The 16,260-nt window shown below is 36.3% G+C and overlaps 1 protein-coding gene across 1 annotated transcript; it reads right to left on the bottom strand.

Annotated features, from left to right (window-relative positions):
- Positions 1-514: 514 nt before the first annotated feature.
- Positions 515-15,114, bottom strand: LAMTOR3 (late endosomal/lysosomal adaptor, MAPK and MTOR activator 3). Its single transcript, XM_044224419.1, has 7 exons — positions 14,975-15,114; positions 14,626-14,671; positions 11,462-11,496; positions 6,048-6,106; positions 4,015-4,148; positions 2,872-2,935; positions 515-1,096 (listed from the first exon to the last, which is right to left on the bottom strand). The coding sequence occupies exons 2-7, from the start codon at positions 14,632-14,634 to the stop codon at positions 1,023-1,025; spliced, it is 375 nt and encodes a 124-aa protein (XP_044080354.1). The 5' UTR covers positions 14,635-14,671; positions 14,975-15,114; the 3' UTR covers positions 515-1,022.
- Between the last annotated feature and the right edge of the window lie 1,146 nt (positions 15,115-16,260).

Here is a 16,260-nt window from a genome sequence, read left to right as displayed (position 1 = left end):
GGGCATATTCTAGAACCAAGATACTTCTTTTGTAGAGATTAAATGAAGCTCATGGATAAGGTTTGTTTTCCAACTGACACCACGTAAATCTGTCTCCAAACCAGTATCTATAAGCAACACTCACTGCTTATGCACATAGTTGAAAGTGAATTCAGTTAATTATAGTCTTTAAACTTTTGAAAGAAGCCAGAAAAGAAACCTATTTAGTGTTCAAAGTATACTTAAAAAATACTATTTTATTTATACTTATGTATGGAAAAAAAAATGGCTTTACTACCATGTTTACATAAATACCAATTCTGGCAGCAGAATTCAATTACGAATCACTTCTAAATTTTATAAAGAACACACAACCATTAAAACACTGACTGGTTATAGAAAGCAGAGTGGAGGAAAAAAAACACATTAGCTATCATTTTCAATTTAATTAAAGAGCAGCACAGCACCCTCTGAGAAGAATCAAATCAATTAGTAATATTCATCTATATTGTAAAATAATATATACATAGAAAAGTTAGTGATTGTACTGATTTTATTACTTTTACTAAGCCATTTTATCTTCCTCACACTCAATGCAAAGAAATAAAACAATATAAAGAAAAATATGTCCTCATTATTATTCACAATAAAAAGGGTCTGCCTCATTCTGCAGGCCTGGGCATACTATATAATAGGGAGCACTTCATGGCTCAAGTGGATCAAAGTACCATTTTGATTCTGACCCACTGCATAGAATCTCATGCATATTTGTGACTGGATTAACTCCATGGGAGCTGTGATGTACTGAACCATCTCTGTGGTAACCCCAGATCTCACTACATCAAGAAAAGACCCTACACAAGAAAAGATAACAATCAGTCTGTCCATAAATTGTTTCTATGGGCTCTTTCTTTAGTGTCAGGTGGGAAAAGGGACCCTTTCTTAAGTACACGGATACAAGGACTGTTGTGGTCTAAAGATTGCTGGATTGATATTTTGTCGGTCATAATGAAAATAAAGTGTACATCAAAACCACTGCCAGATTAAGAAACTTCAACAACTTGTCTCAATTCTTCAAATAACGGAGCAAGTTCCTTTTCTAGGCTGACAATGAGTCCTAAAACAGAGATTAAGAAAATTAGAACATCACAGAAATGTTCCTAAGAATGTTTTTTTTGACTTAGGTTTCCTCCTGTTAAAATTTAGTTACTAAAAAGCAAACAGGATCTAGTTTACTCCCCATAAAGCAAAATACTGTAATTCTAACTAATCAAACACCCTTTTCATTATGAAGTTTACTTTCTTCATCTATTATTAAAGTAAATAAATGAAAAATATTTATATGCATTAAAAGGTATAAAATGAATTGTATGCACTGTAATTTTCTTAGTTTTGAAAGGAAAACTTTAATTTATACTCCACTGTTTCAAAATCTGTACTCATTCAGAAATGATACAAGATTTTTACTTAAAAAGGTACCCTTTTTCCTGAACAAATTTTAATGGACTTTATCAAAACAGAGGAAGACACCTGCATCAACCTTGAACAAAGAAATATTATGTTTATTTTATAAATTTGGTAAAGTTAAAGTATAAAGAGGTCTTTCAAATGAAAAAAATAATTTTAAAGATGAATGGTAGGAGCATAAAATATAAACTTCCAGGTTTAAAATTCAGTGCTGAATCTGGGAGACAAAGTAGTCTAAAAATGAGCATATCTAGCTTCTCCTTAGTTTACCAGAGTGAAAAACTATGTATCTTATATATCTTAGACGCTGTTTAATGCTCAAAGATCTTGCTTTAAAAATTCTGAAAATTATTCTAGATACTAAAATATAATTCTATTATATTATCAAAATTTGTAACAAGTGATGATTTAGTACACGATGGTGACATCACAATTAAAGTTCAGTATATTTTAAATGTCAACACCACTACTGTCCTACATAATTAACAAAGTGTTTTCACACAGAGCATTTTACAACTTCAAAACATTTTAGAAATGGAAGAGACCTTCTAGATCATCAAATCTAAACCCCTCACTTTAAAGATGAGGAATCTAAAGAACATGTTTCAGTGACATAGCTGGAAAGAGATTTGGTGATTTGGTCAAACAACTTGGAAAGAAAACAAAACAAAACAAAACAGAAAATGAACGCATAATAGTTCTAAATGGCAGCCAAATCTAAAGAAGACAATACTTAAAAACAAACAAACAAAAAAAACCCCACTTTATCCAAAAGGGAGCATGTTAATTATAGAATACAGTCATTATTTTAAAAATAAATATCCAGTGAGGGCTATTGAATATAATGGGATCTTATGATCTGCCATAGAAAGTACAGCTTCCTGGTGTTTGATCTCAAATTCTTCGAACCTCAGGAAGAACACATGTTTAAGTTCATCCTAGTCATGCTCTTAGAATTCTCAATCATATTAATGTTGCCCACTATCATTCAAGATTTTACCAACTAATAGATGGGTCTACATAGAATTGAACTCATCCTTGACCATTTTATGTGTGTGGTTATCTACTCTACTCTTTTTGTGTTTTCTTAAGCTGTTTTAATGTGAGCAAGCTGTAGCATTCAAGGGGTGAAGATTTAATTTAATTTCCCTTTCTATCTTCAAGGATCACCTACCCATACGATGTCTCATTTGAACTAGAAAATAACCCCATGAGACAGAGAAAGCAGATATTAGCTCCATTATATAGCCAGGGAAAACAGAAGTCACAGAAGTTAAACTTTTCTGGAGACCAAGGAATAGATGGTGGAGGTAGGTCATGAATTCAGCTTTTTTGACTCTAAATCTACTATTCTGATCATATTAGACTGTTCAGATATGGTGTTATAAGAAATTAAAAGCTGTATTTAAGGTAGTTAAAACACACCTGTATTGGCATTGCTGCTGGCTATGAAACTCACCACCAAAGGTAAACGATTGAATTGAACCACCTAAAAAGAAAGTTAAGATCTAAATAAATGTTACTCAAATGAAATACCTTAATCTTTCAAAGCTTTTATTTAAATGGCCAATGTGTAAGATACTACCTACCCCATTACATAATATGAAAGAGCTGAAAACAAGTATTTCCATTCAACAGATTTACTGAGTATCTCTTAGAGCCATTATGATTACTCAGCCTGGAGAGATCTAAAGGTGGGACTATGCTACCTTCACCTCTTTACCTCCCAAAGACCAGTGGTGTGTCAATTATTACACGGCAGGGGCTCCACAAACACTTGATAATTAAATGGCTGAAGTCAGTATTTCTCATTCAAGTATTTATACCTTAATGATTTCCCTGCCTCCTGTGTACCACTATTAATTTAAATTTAAGTTACCTTCAAATGAACTATCGTTTAAAAAAACTTAGCTTCAAACTAATCCTTATTGATGAAATTGAAGGTCAAAATGGTTGATTATCTTCTGTCCAATACACATGACAATATGAAGTTTTAAAATAGAAATATAACGTGTAACATCAGCAGTACATGAATCAAACTCTAGGAAATACTGCTCTAAAGCAGAAGCAATTAATTTATTCTAAATAAGAAAATGCAGCTGGGGAAAAAGAGGTATGTAGCAATGAAATTCCTTCATGATAACCTCACTGAAAATATATCTTCCAAACCAAATGAAGGAATTAGCAGCAGTAACAAATTTCAATAACTTATCATAACTGTCAAGGGAAAATTTTTTATTTGTCATAACAAAAAAAGTGTGTTATTTGAGAAATCACATTTGTTAAGCTAAGGGCACCATCTACTGGAGGTAATAGTGACCTGACTTCCCTTTTTAGAATAACATATTTTATTAATAAAATCTTTTGACTACTTTTCCACATTAATTAATTCCTGGTATAAAATGTGAAGACAATTATTACAATTCAACACAACCAATTTGAAGGCTAAAATTTTAAAATGTCATCCGCGCTTCAAAACTAAAATTTAGAATAAAAACACAAGCTATTTTGTATAGAAGGCATAACAACAGTTGAAAACAGCAAACTGCTCTATAATTATGAACCTACCTGGTAGGTGTTATAGTAACAGATGATACTTTTATTTTTTGAAAGTCCAAGTTTGCTCCCTTGGTCTGTTGCAAGGGCAAAAGTAGATAAGAAACCAGGTCTCAAAGCATGCTCTGGGGCATTATCATTGGCCACTGGAAATACAAATGATTGAAAAAAAAAAATCACGCAGTGGATATGACAGAGAGAAGTTTACTGCACTTTTTTTTTTTTAAACATAAATCAGTGAAAATATTGAGAGAAGGGCTATTATGCTTCACTATACTAAAAATCATATCACTAACTGGGTCTCATCAATTTAGGTGAGAAATACTGCTTCACCAGAAATTGAGTGATCATAACTAAGGAAAGAAATACTGGTTCTCACAATTTTTTTTTAAAAGAATACTAAATGTTTAATTTTCTTAATATCTACTTTAAAACACAAATTAATCAGTATGTTTAATAAACTGAATATTCTGGCTAACCGAGAGCCAAGCTAGAATAATGAAAAAAGCTTCCAGAAAATTTTTCTCTCATAAAACCTATAGCAGCATTACTTATAGGTATTAATAAATTTGGAGGTGGCCATCTGTTTTAAGTTTCTTTCACTGATTAAAAGGCCTAAATGGAGTTAGTTGTACCAAGAGCTTTAACACAGAGCTCCCAAGAAAGAAAATTAGAGCTGCCGATTATTTTAATTTTGTTCAGAACTGAGTAAAGGCAAAAAGGCAGGTGACTTACTTGCCCACAGCCATCTATGTTTTATGGTGGGTTAGAATGCACACTGAACTACACATCAGAAGATAAGAAGTTCTATTATAATTATAGTTTAGTATTTTGTTTCTAATATATTTGTTATACTATAATATATATTTATAATATACATAATATATTATATGAATTCTATTATTATCTTGTCACTGACTCATGTGCAACTTTGTACTAACAATGCACTCTTTGCACTTGACCATCTCTGTTTACAAAATGAAAGAACTAAATTAGGTGATTTCTAAACTTCCTTTTAATTCTAAGGTCTAAAGTTATCTGACATATATGATAACCTCGGGTGGAAAACTGTAAACAAAATGTAAAGAAATCATTTCATCTTTCTTTGATAAAGCTATTATAGCATCCCTATAGAACTATGAACATTCATGTGATAATGGCTTAAGACACAAGTATTAAAAATGGTCTTAATACATGGTCACTCAGTGACATCATATATACTTAAAGACTAAAGCTCAGGGGCGCCTGGGTAGCTCAGTCGACTAAGCGACCAACTCTTGATTTCAGCTCACGTCATAACCTCAGGGCCCAGGGATAGAGCCCCACATTGGGATCTGTGCTCCAGCTCTAGCCAGAGTCTGCTTGTCCCGCTCCCCCTGCTTGCCTAAGCACATGCACAAACACATACACACTCTCTCAAATAACTAACTAAAATCTAAAAAAAACCCAAAAAAGACCTCCTGAAAATCACACAAAAAAATTTTTTTTTCTTTTTTTAGGTTAACAAGCTCTTCTTTAGGTAAGAAAGTCTTGTTAGAGTCTGGTTAACTGAAGTAATTGTGAAGTTAAAAGTTTAAAAAAAATCTTATTTCCAGTAAAGAAGGAGAAAATCAATAAAGATTCAGCAAAACAATCAATATGTTAATTCAGATGTATGAAAGTTTATCTCCAAACCACCAGCAGTATTAATTAAAAAACAGATGTCAGGGGAAGTCTGTGTGTACAATATATGTAGCTACATACAGTCCCAGTCCCAGCACTGACATTTACTCTTGACATTACGCCACTAATGTCTTTCATGAAAAACTGGGCGTGTGATAAATCCCTGCTTAAACTCTCAACGGTGACACAATCATTCAACACGTACTAAGTTATAAGCTCCAACGAAGCCTTCCACATACAAAAGAAAACATCTCCCCCCAAACTAAGACCATCTCCTAGATTTATTGAAACAGCTTTTACATGCTTGCCTTCTGCACCACTCAGACCTAAATATGTTTTTATTCAAAAGCAAACACGACAATGGCAGGCAGGCACAGTTTTACCTTTAATAACGGGGACTCCGTCTCTGTCTGACACAACGATAGCATGGAGCCCTTCAACACTAGAAGAAAAAAAAGAAATTAAAATCTTATGAAGCATTTCATTTTCTCAAAATATGTACCTCAAAGTCATTCTGGGGATTTTCATGTACATTTCTGAAAAACTATGTCAACTCAGTTACTGACCTCAAAAGTTCCTAGATGTCTGCCAAAACTTCTAGAAATTGAATAAACATGCGTATTACTGTCATGCTTATAATCTGCACAAACTTATGCTATTGATAAAGATCTAAAACATGCATAATTCTCCATTATAATTGTTAATTATCTTTCCTTTATTTATGCAAGTGTGACAGGTTATCAGCAGCAGCTACAGTGACAATGATATTAAGTGCCATCAAGATAACTGTGGGTTATGAGAACCTATAAAAAGGTGGTTGATCTACACAAGTGGGTCAGGGAAGGCTTTCCTGAGACAGTGACAGCTAAGCTGAGATGTTATAGCACTGGTCAAGAGAAGAGGGGCAGAAAGACTGATCTAGGCTGAAGGAACAGAATGGAAAGAATGAAGGTCATGTAGCAATCTCTTCAGCTATGCCTACATAAGAAGCAGCGAGCGGAATGGTCAAGACTATAACCATCTAGTCCAGCCTAGCGTACTACTTACACTACCCTGGGCCAATTATGAAAACTCTGTAAGCCTCCATTAACAATATGAAAATGGGAATAACTGTATTTATGTAATTATTATAAAATTTAATAAAATAATAATGTAGAGGCTGGTACATAGTTAAAATTCAAAAATATTATTAGTACTTAGCATCAGAGTGTCATCTGCACACACTGGATTTATTAGTGCAGTTTAAGTATTAACTCATAAGAGAATTTCTAGAGCTACAAAACTAAAGTGCTAAAAATTAGAATGGGAAAACATTCTCAAACTTTCAGATCCATGATCTTATAATATCCAAGATTGCTACTCAGAAATATGTTCTACGTTCCTACTCTAACTCAGATTATCCATTCCTTATTGTGTTAACCTTAATGTTTTAAGTTAGAAATAAGGAATAGTCATATTCTACACTGAAATTAAATTTTAAAGATCTCAGTGGCAAAAACTTTTTTTTTTGAGACTGCAATTTTACTTTTACTTTTATTTATTTATTTTTTCCCTTTTATTAAATTTAAAAAAATTTTTTATAAACATATAATGTATTTTTATTCCCAGGGGTACAGGTCTATGAATCGCCAACTTTTAAGTCTTTTAAGAGAAACTTTTAAGAGAAGTGTTATTAAATTTTGAGAAAATGGGGGCGCCTGGGTGGCTCAGTGGGTTAAAGCCTTTGCCTTCAGCTCAGGTCATTGTCCCAGGGTCCTGGGATCGAGCCCACATCGGGCTCTCTGCTCAGCGGGGAGCCTGCTTCCCCTGTCTCTTTGCCTGCCTCTCTGCCTACTTGTGGTCTCTGTCTATCAAACAAACAAATAAAAATTCTTAAAAAAATTTTTTTTTTGAGAAAATGTTATGAACACTACCATTTATGAACCTCACGTTAAAAGTAAAAATGATGAAATAACCTGTATAAACATTTACTGGTATTATTTTTTATTATCATTCAATCCTGGAATTATCTATACATTAAAATGTGCTCTTGTAAAATTAATTTATAAAACAAATTCTTCTTAATTAAAAACTAGGTTATATAAAAGTATATCCTACTGATACTTGCACACACAGAAACTACTTTGTACAGTTATCAACAGCAACATCACTTGAAATAGGAAAAAACTAGAAACCTGCCTATCAAGAAGAACGAGTCCAATAAATTATAACACACATACACAATGGAATACTCTGCAGCCATTAAAAACAAAGAAATAGCTCTTTGTATGTACTGGGAAGGACTGATCTCAAAAGTATATTGTGAAGTGAAAACAAGTTTTGAACAGTATGTATAGGAAGCAAAACTTACATAACAACAAGGGTAGGTACATGTATGTATATGTTATGATGGACTGAATGATTATGTCAGCCCGCAAAACTCATGTTGAAACCTAAATCCCACTGTGATGGTGTCTGGAGGCGGGGTCTTTGTGAGGTCATCAGAATGGGGGGGGTGGAGCCCTCAGATATCATACAGTGCCCTTACTTAAGGCTAGAGAGATAGCTAGCCCTTCTTCTACCATATGAAAATATGGGAAGTCTGCAATCTGCAATTCAGAATCATGCTGGCACCTTGATCTTGGAGTTCCAGCCTCTAGAACCATGAGAAATAAAATTTGGTTATTTATAGGAAATCTAATCTATGGTATTTTGTTTTAACAGTCTCAACTATGACCTATGTGTGTTTATACACATGCTTGTTTGCAGGTGTGTAAAGTATCTTTGAAGGTACTAGATATCCCTGAGAAAGGAACTGTGTGCCTGGGGGACAGGATAGGAGACTTTTCACTATTGTCCTTCAGTTACCTTCTGAATCTTAAACTTTATGAATGTACTGCCTGCTCAAAAGATAAACAAATTAAAAAGCAGGTAAAGAGTACTACAAAAAAAAATGTTTAGAAATATCTGGGTCACCATAAGCCTTAAGCTTAATAAAACAAACATTTTTATTTCAAAAAAGCAAATATTGTATTTGTAATCAGACATCACACTTCCTTTTATATATATAATAACGAAACTTCTGGTTATTTTAAAACACAAAAGTTGTGACTATTAAAGCCTGAGCCTACTCTGGGTCACAACTAGACTTAAAAATAGAAATTCAAAAACTGTATTTAGCAGAGAATTTAAAAATGACAAAAACGTATTCCATTTACTGACTCAGTGTTGAGAGGTATAGCTCTAACAATTAAAAGCATGAACCCACAGCTCTGAAGCCAAGTTGCCTTCGTCCAAATCCCTTCACTTTACATACATCTAGCAACAAATCAAAATGTATATTTTTATTACTTTTCTTTGTAAGTGTTCAATATTATTTCTTCAGTCCTTTAGCTTTTGGGATACACTAAGCCTACTTTCAAGAAAAAGTCATGAATGAATATGAATCAAACTGGCCTTGCTCATTATGGGGGGGGGAACCAAACTAAAACAAAATACACGGAAAGCCCTTTCTTCCACTATAGAAAGATTTTCATGACACTTTAACAATTACTCTTTTTACACATATCAGCTATGCTTCTGCTCCTATATTCTGTTGCCAGTGCAGGATTTCCCTCCAACTCTACTGGTCAATTTTATCATCCTTTCAATATGCCAGACCTCCAAGAAGGCAGATACAGAGAAACACAGGATGCCTTCATTTTGTACAGTTCCAATATGGACACATTTTAGTTCTCACAGTTGAACTAAATAACACCACTCCCCCTGAAAGCAAGGCTCAAATTTCAGGAAGTATGGTATAGTGAGTAAATACATACAGTACAAACCTCACTAATGTGAACAACTTTGTAAGATCGCACTGTATCAGGAACCAGCCACATCACTTCTTTCAAAATGTGTTGGTGACTGGTCACCGAGCATCCGTTCCTCAGTGTATGCAAGGACGGTAAAGTACAGAGTGTTATCTCCTTGTTTTCTAATGGTAAAGCATATGACATTAAAAAGAAAAACAGAACTGAAATAGGGAACTGGCTAATCAAGATGAAATACAGCAAAGGAAGGAAAGTGACAATGCTGGAAGTGAAATTCAAGCAGAAAGTCAACACCTCGAGAAGAAATAACCGGCTGAAAGAATGTTGACGCTTTCGCTGTTGTGCACAAAACGTGCAACCAGAGGAACTTTGTGAAAGTGCGTTCACTGACAGTAATTAGGCAAGTGCTTGGGATGAAAAGGATGAAGAGAGCCCACAGGAAGTGACGCTGGCAAAAAACTTCGCACAACATCGACAGTACAAAGGACAAAATGGTGGAAGCTGATCCAAACTTAGAAAGGAGTATGTTCATTTGAAGGCACAGAAAAGATGCCTACTCATTATCTTAAGGTTATACCTTTCATATTATTTTACTGTATATGCAAAGAAGTAGGCACTGTTCAAACTACACTCGAGAAGTTTTCTACGAAGAAATAAACATTAGTACTCAGTATTTCCACTGTTTTTAAACTGCAGTATATTAAACAAATACTGCTTTTAGCACTTGTTTCATTCCCTCAAACAGAACCAACAAAAGAGGTTTTAAGGTTTGACTAAATTTTCTAAACATCAGAAAACAACTGTCATTTTTCCCAGGGATTACCAAAATTGCTTTGGACAGTTTCAGCATGTACAGTCATTTTACTACCCTGAACTACCGTGCAAAGCTAGGACTGCCTGCTCATCATTACGTTGAGAACAGAGTCAGTGTTCCAGTTTGCACTAGAAAGAAGAGAGTAAAAATGAATTTAAATACTACATTAACACGAAACCAAAGGTAACAATTATTTAACACTTCAATAATATTTTCTTCCTGAATATAATAGTATTTTTTTCCCAAATACAGACAAATATACATAAATCAAACCTAGGAGATAATACCATTAATTTCTACTGGCTTATAGTCAGGGTAAAGGCACAAGTTAATAGTCAAACCACATCAAACAATTCAGGCAAAAATCCAAATGAGAATTTTTTTTCTTTTTCTTTCTTTTTAACTACCTACAGAAATGAACTAACGTCCAAAACCTTTTTAAATTCACACATTTGGAGAATAAAAAAAGTAAAAAAAAAAAAAAAAAAAAAGGATCTCACCACATATTCTGCTACATTACACCTCGAAGGTTATTCAATTATGCTGGAATGTGAAAATGGATGTCTTCCTCTCTCTCATGTCCTTAACTCTAAGGTATTACTTTACACTAAACTAAATGTGAATTTTAATACAACTAAAGTGACAAAGTCCTTTGAACCACAAAAATATCTAAAAGGAAGTCTGCTGTTCTCACACACAGCCAAATTGATAACAGTACATCAAATGGATTGGGGGCAGGCAAAAGAAAGCCTTGTGATTTTTCTGAGTATGAACTGCTATCTACATCTAGCATTTCTGGATTATGCAAACTCAACAATTAGGTCTTTTAAAAGTAATACTAAAGAAAAGGCAAGCTCTAGCGTTTTTCTCCCTAAAACTGCTCTATCTCAAAATATAACCCAGTAAACTGTTATGATAGTATATTTGAAAAAAACTCTGAAAGTGGCAAGAAATAGGAGTTCTAGCTCTCTGGCATTCACAAACTATTTAACCTCAGACAACAAGTCACGTAACTTCTCTAGGCCTGATAGTATTTATCCACAAATTCAAAGAACATTTCTTGTACTGTCTAGTGCCAAGTATTTGAAAATGTTAAATAACAATATAATATACACATACTACTAGTCTAAAATAAATAGAAACAAAATGCTACATAAAATCGACATATATTAACAAATTAGTAATTTTTTACCTTGGTAATTTTTTATACAGGAATCGTTTTAGGTCCTGAAAGAGAATATAAAAAAGTCATGTTATAACAATATGCCTTATACTGGTTCTCTAGAAACTGTTCTACCCACACTTCAGGTACTTTAAATCATAATTCATAATCTTTTTTGCTTGTTTTTTTTTTTCTTTTTGATTTTGATACTAGCAATGTGACTTAAAACAGGTTATTTAACCTTTCTCTCTAAGCCCCAGTTTCATTATCTGTTGAGAAGGGATAATCACAGAAACTATCTCTTAAGACTGTTAACATTTATTGAGAAGATGTATGTAAACTGAGTAGCATATCTAGACAAACACATAGCAAATACATATTAGCTATAAAATTAGATCATATTTTGCATACTATTTTATATCCTGTTGCTATTGTCCTGTTCACTTGAGAATAAATTATAAACATCTTTCCATGTCTGCAGATAAACTTTCTCACATTACTTTTTAGCAATCCTGGGTAAATTAACTTCTCTGAAATTCTGTTTCTTTTCATGACTAAAGATAAATGACAGCATGTATCAAGTGTTAAGCATGGAACATAATTAGGAATAAAGAAAAAAAAAAGACTATTTTATTTCCTCTTATTACACTTTCTCACCCGGGGAATTTCACTGACAATCCAGGTAGGAATTATGAGGTCTACATAGGTAAATCAGGAATCTGTTGTTTTGAAACTCTAATCCCTACTATTCTCGAGACCTGAATGTTCACTTTATTTCATGTTATGACCAGCACCTTACCTCTGCTCTTAACTTAAACACACACATTAAAACTCAACTCATTATGTTTCATGCAGAACCCAGATTTCCTCAATCTCTTCTTGTCTCTACTAATGCCACTACCAATCCCATTATTCAGGTCTGAAACACAGAGTAACATTTAACCCTAACCTCACCTTTATCACCTTTAAATGATTTGTGAAGTCAAATGTTTTTAAAATGACCTCTTCCTCTCCTTTTTTCTTTCTTTTTTTATTTTAAAGATTTTATTTATTTATTTCACACAGAGAGACTGAGCTCAATCAGGGGGAACAGCAGGGAGAGGGATAAGCATGAAGACCTGAGCTGAGGGCAGATGTTTAACTGACTGAGTCACCCAGGCGCCCCTCTTCCTTTCCTTTTCAACTCACATTACAATTTAGTTTCACTTTAAAAATGATCTGTGGGGTGCCTGGGTGGCTCAGTGGGTTAAGCCGCTGCCTTCAGCTCAGGTCATGATCCCAGGGTCCTGGGATCGAGTCCCACATCGGGCTCTCTGCTCAGCGGGGAGCCTGCTTCCTCCTCTCTCTGCCTGCCTGCCTCTCTGCCTGCTTGTGATCTCTGTCTGTCAAATAAATAAATAAAATCTTTAAAAAAAAAAAAATAAAAATAAAAATGATCTGTGACTTGTGCTGGCCTCCCAACTGGTAAACTGATCGTCCACTTCCATCTCATACAGTTAGTTCTACATAATGCCAATAACCATATTTTTCTCCTTCTCTACCTGTGCTATAGGTGCTCCCTAGATGATCCCCTGTGCAGCTGGGGTTGAGAACCAATGTCTGAATGACTCTCCACTGTTGAATAAATTCTCTACAAATTCTTTTAACATTTGGGCTTCTCTGGTTTACAGCTAATTTTACAGTCCGCTTCCTATCACTCCCTCATACATATTCTCAACCCCAGCAAAAGTGGACTACTCACAGCTACTCCACATACCTTTCCCTTTCCCATCTCTCAAACTTTGCTTACACTATTCATTTTAATAGTGATTCTCTATCAACCTTACTTTAAGAAAAAGTGCTACTCATTATTTAGAGCTAATCTCAACCACCAAATACTTCAAATAGGCCTTCCTGATACACACAAACGAGATGTAATCCCTCTTTCTTTTGAATTTTCACACGATTATGTATATACATTTATGACTACCTGCCTACTATACTTAAAAAAAATTTTTTTTTAACCCTCATGGAGGGATGCCTGGGTGGGTCAGTTGGTTAAGTGTCTGCCTTGGCTCAGGTCATGATTCCAGGATCCTGGGATGGAGTCCCACATCAGGCTCCTTGCTCAGAGGAGAGTCTGCTTCTCCCTTAGCCTGCCACTCCTTGTGCTCGTACGTTCACATGCATGAGCTCTCCCTCTGACAAATAAATAAAATATTTAAAAAAATGCCTTATGGAGAGGAATTATACCTTCATCATCTCTATTTCACACACAGCCCTTATTACAACAAACTTTGCAAGGTGCTACTCAATAGATACACAGTGTTTGACTATGACTGGAGAGAACGTTCTCAAGAACATAATGACAGACACTAAAAAATGGAGTGATAAAGGCATACAAAGTTCCTAAATACTCAAACATACAGTCTTGCAGCCTAAAAAGAAAAATCACATTCAATATTAATGTTGAGTGATCATTTAGCCTAGTGGTTAAGAGGGTAAGCGCTGGAGTTAGACTGCCTGGGGTGGTATCTTGACATTACAACTTACCAGCTGTGTAACCAGAGGCAAGTTACATGATCTTTCTATGCCTTAGCCTCCCCATCGAGAAAACAAGGACAGTAACAGTGCCTACTTCATAAAAGTTGTAAGAATTAAATGAGTCTATGTTCAAGTTTGGAAGAGTACCCGGCATGTAAGTAATAAAACAGGATGTGAAATATAGACACAAACATTAGTAGTATTAATTCCCCGTTGTTTCTAGTAACTAGTACAATTAAGTTTCCTAAACTTAAAATTTGGGTTTTACTGCTATGCTAAAGAGGTTATCAGTCAGAAATCATCTCAGTTTGCTCCAGTGAATCTAGAGAGACATCATGACCACTTCCTGGAAAAAAGTAGATTCACAGCAGCAAAACATTTAGAAATTCAAATGGGATTCAGAGCCTCTCTTCTGCCTGCTGGACTAGGGAGTGGGAAGAAAACAATTCTCTCAACCTCAAGACATCAACACACCCACTGTGCGCAGAAACTCGGGGCTCCGCAAATCTCTTCATCTTAGTCACTCACTCCAGAGTCTACAGAAACTATGTGGGGGTGGGGGTCTAAAAGGGAACATATTTCTCCTTGGCAAGCTTTACCTCTCCCCGCCCAGGAGGCCTCCCCTAAACTTCCCATCCTCCCCTTCCTCTTGTGTGGGTGTGTTAACTCACATCCGCCATGACGAACCCCTTTGTCCCGCAGGATCAATGTCCACTCCTGGAAGAGAAACTCCTGGTGACTCTCCCCTCGACACTTCTTCCCACCTCCAACCTAATAAGCGGGGTCAGCTCTCATCAAGGCCAGGCAAGAATCCGCGGCTCTAGGACTCGCACTAGGGGAGCGGGAATGAGCGCGAGTTCTCCAATACCCAGGCGGTAGCTGTCATGCCCTATCTCAGTCACTCCACCCTCCACCCGCGAAGATCTAGGCCCGAAGGCAAGTCCTCTCCCTCCCCTGAGTCTCACGGCCGGCGCCACCGGGGGGCCCGGGCTCAATACCACGCAGAGCGGCTCAAGTTACCCGGCTTTCTGGGCTGCGGTGTTCTCTCAGCTGTAAGCTCGGGGACAGCTTCAAAGACAGTCTCCCTTGAAAGCCGTCGTCACATGACTTGCGACCTCCTCAGTGCTCCAGGAAGCACTTCCGACGCCTCCGAAGCCGGGTGACACGAAATTTCCGGGGAGGTGCGGGGGACTTTTGCGCCGGCGCACCCCGCCCGTCCCCGCCCCTGGGCGGGCTGCTCCTTGCGCCTGCGCACACCTGGGGACGTGGGGACGCCGGCCCGAGGTTAGAGGGTTCCTTGGCTATCGTCTGGCACTCAAAGACCTGCGGAAGATGTATGCCCGAAGACGTTATGTGGGGAGGGTGCACAGATTTCATTAGTTTTTCAAGGCTTGTTATCTTAAGATCTTTTCTTGTAGGTAAAAAACGTTTGAAGGGCTGTTGTTTGCAAGGGGAACTGCGGCAGAGTTGCCCGTGTTTAGAAGTCCCTGGCTCCTGGGGCGCCTGGCTGACTGAGTCAGTGGGGTTTATGACATGATCTTGGGGTGGTGAGTTCCAGCCCCGGTGGGTGAAGAGATTACTTAAAAATAAAATCTTAAAAAGCAAAAAACAAAACAAAACCCAGGTTCATAGATTTCTGAGCCTGATGACCTCCTCTGCCTTGGCTTTTCCAAGGGCGGTTACTCAAGGTCTTGTCTAGATTGAATAGAGGAGCCGTGGGCTTTCTGGAGTTTTCACAGTTATTTGTGGAACTCAGCATATGCAAATACTGGACGACCTCCCTTCTTTGCCTCATGATTTAGAAGGCTGTGACTTAGTTGCAGTCATGTTTTTTGTTTGGTGCCTTGCTCATTTGCACAAGTAACAAAAACCTACGGGTAGCTGGTAAGAAAACAAAGACTATGGGAGCTTGTTAAGGACTCATCTTCAACTCCCAGTCCCTAAAAGTAGGAGTGCAAAAGGGATTCTAGCTTAAGACAGGGGGAAGAGTTGGATACTAATTTCCTGTTTATCCGTGAGAAGACAAAATGGTAAACTAAACTACAGAGCTCCCAGCTGTTAAAATGATCTAATTATTACAAGGGAACTTGACAGTTCCATAGCAACTCACGTCATTGAAGTTCACTTCCTTTTCCTTATTTAAATCGTTTGATTTCCTAGCTTTGGGATACTGTATTACTTATTTTAGGTCCTCACCCATTCTAGTTTCCTAATTCTTTAGATCATTGCGTTTAAAGCTTGTCTTTAGTTTGTTTTTCTCTTTCCACATTTCCCTGAGAACGTGAGTCCTAAGTCTGCACCTTTCC

The sequence above is a fragment of the Neovison vison genome, chromosome 11 (assembly GCF_020171115.1).
Source record: "Neovison vison isolate M4711 chromosome 11, ASM_NN_V1, whole genome shotgun sequence".
Lineage (NCBI taxonomy): Eukaryota > Metazoa > Chordata > Mammalia > Carnivora > Mustelidae > Neogale > Neogale vison.
Note: the sequence above shows the minus strand (reverse complement) of the source record. Positions and strands in the feature narration are given on the sequence as shown.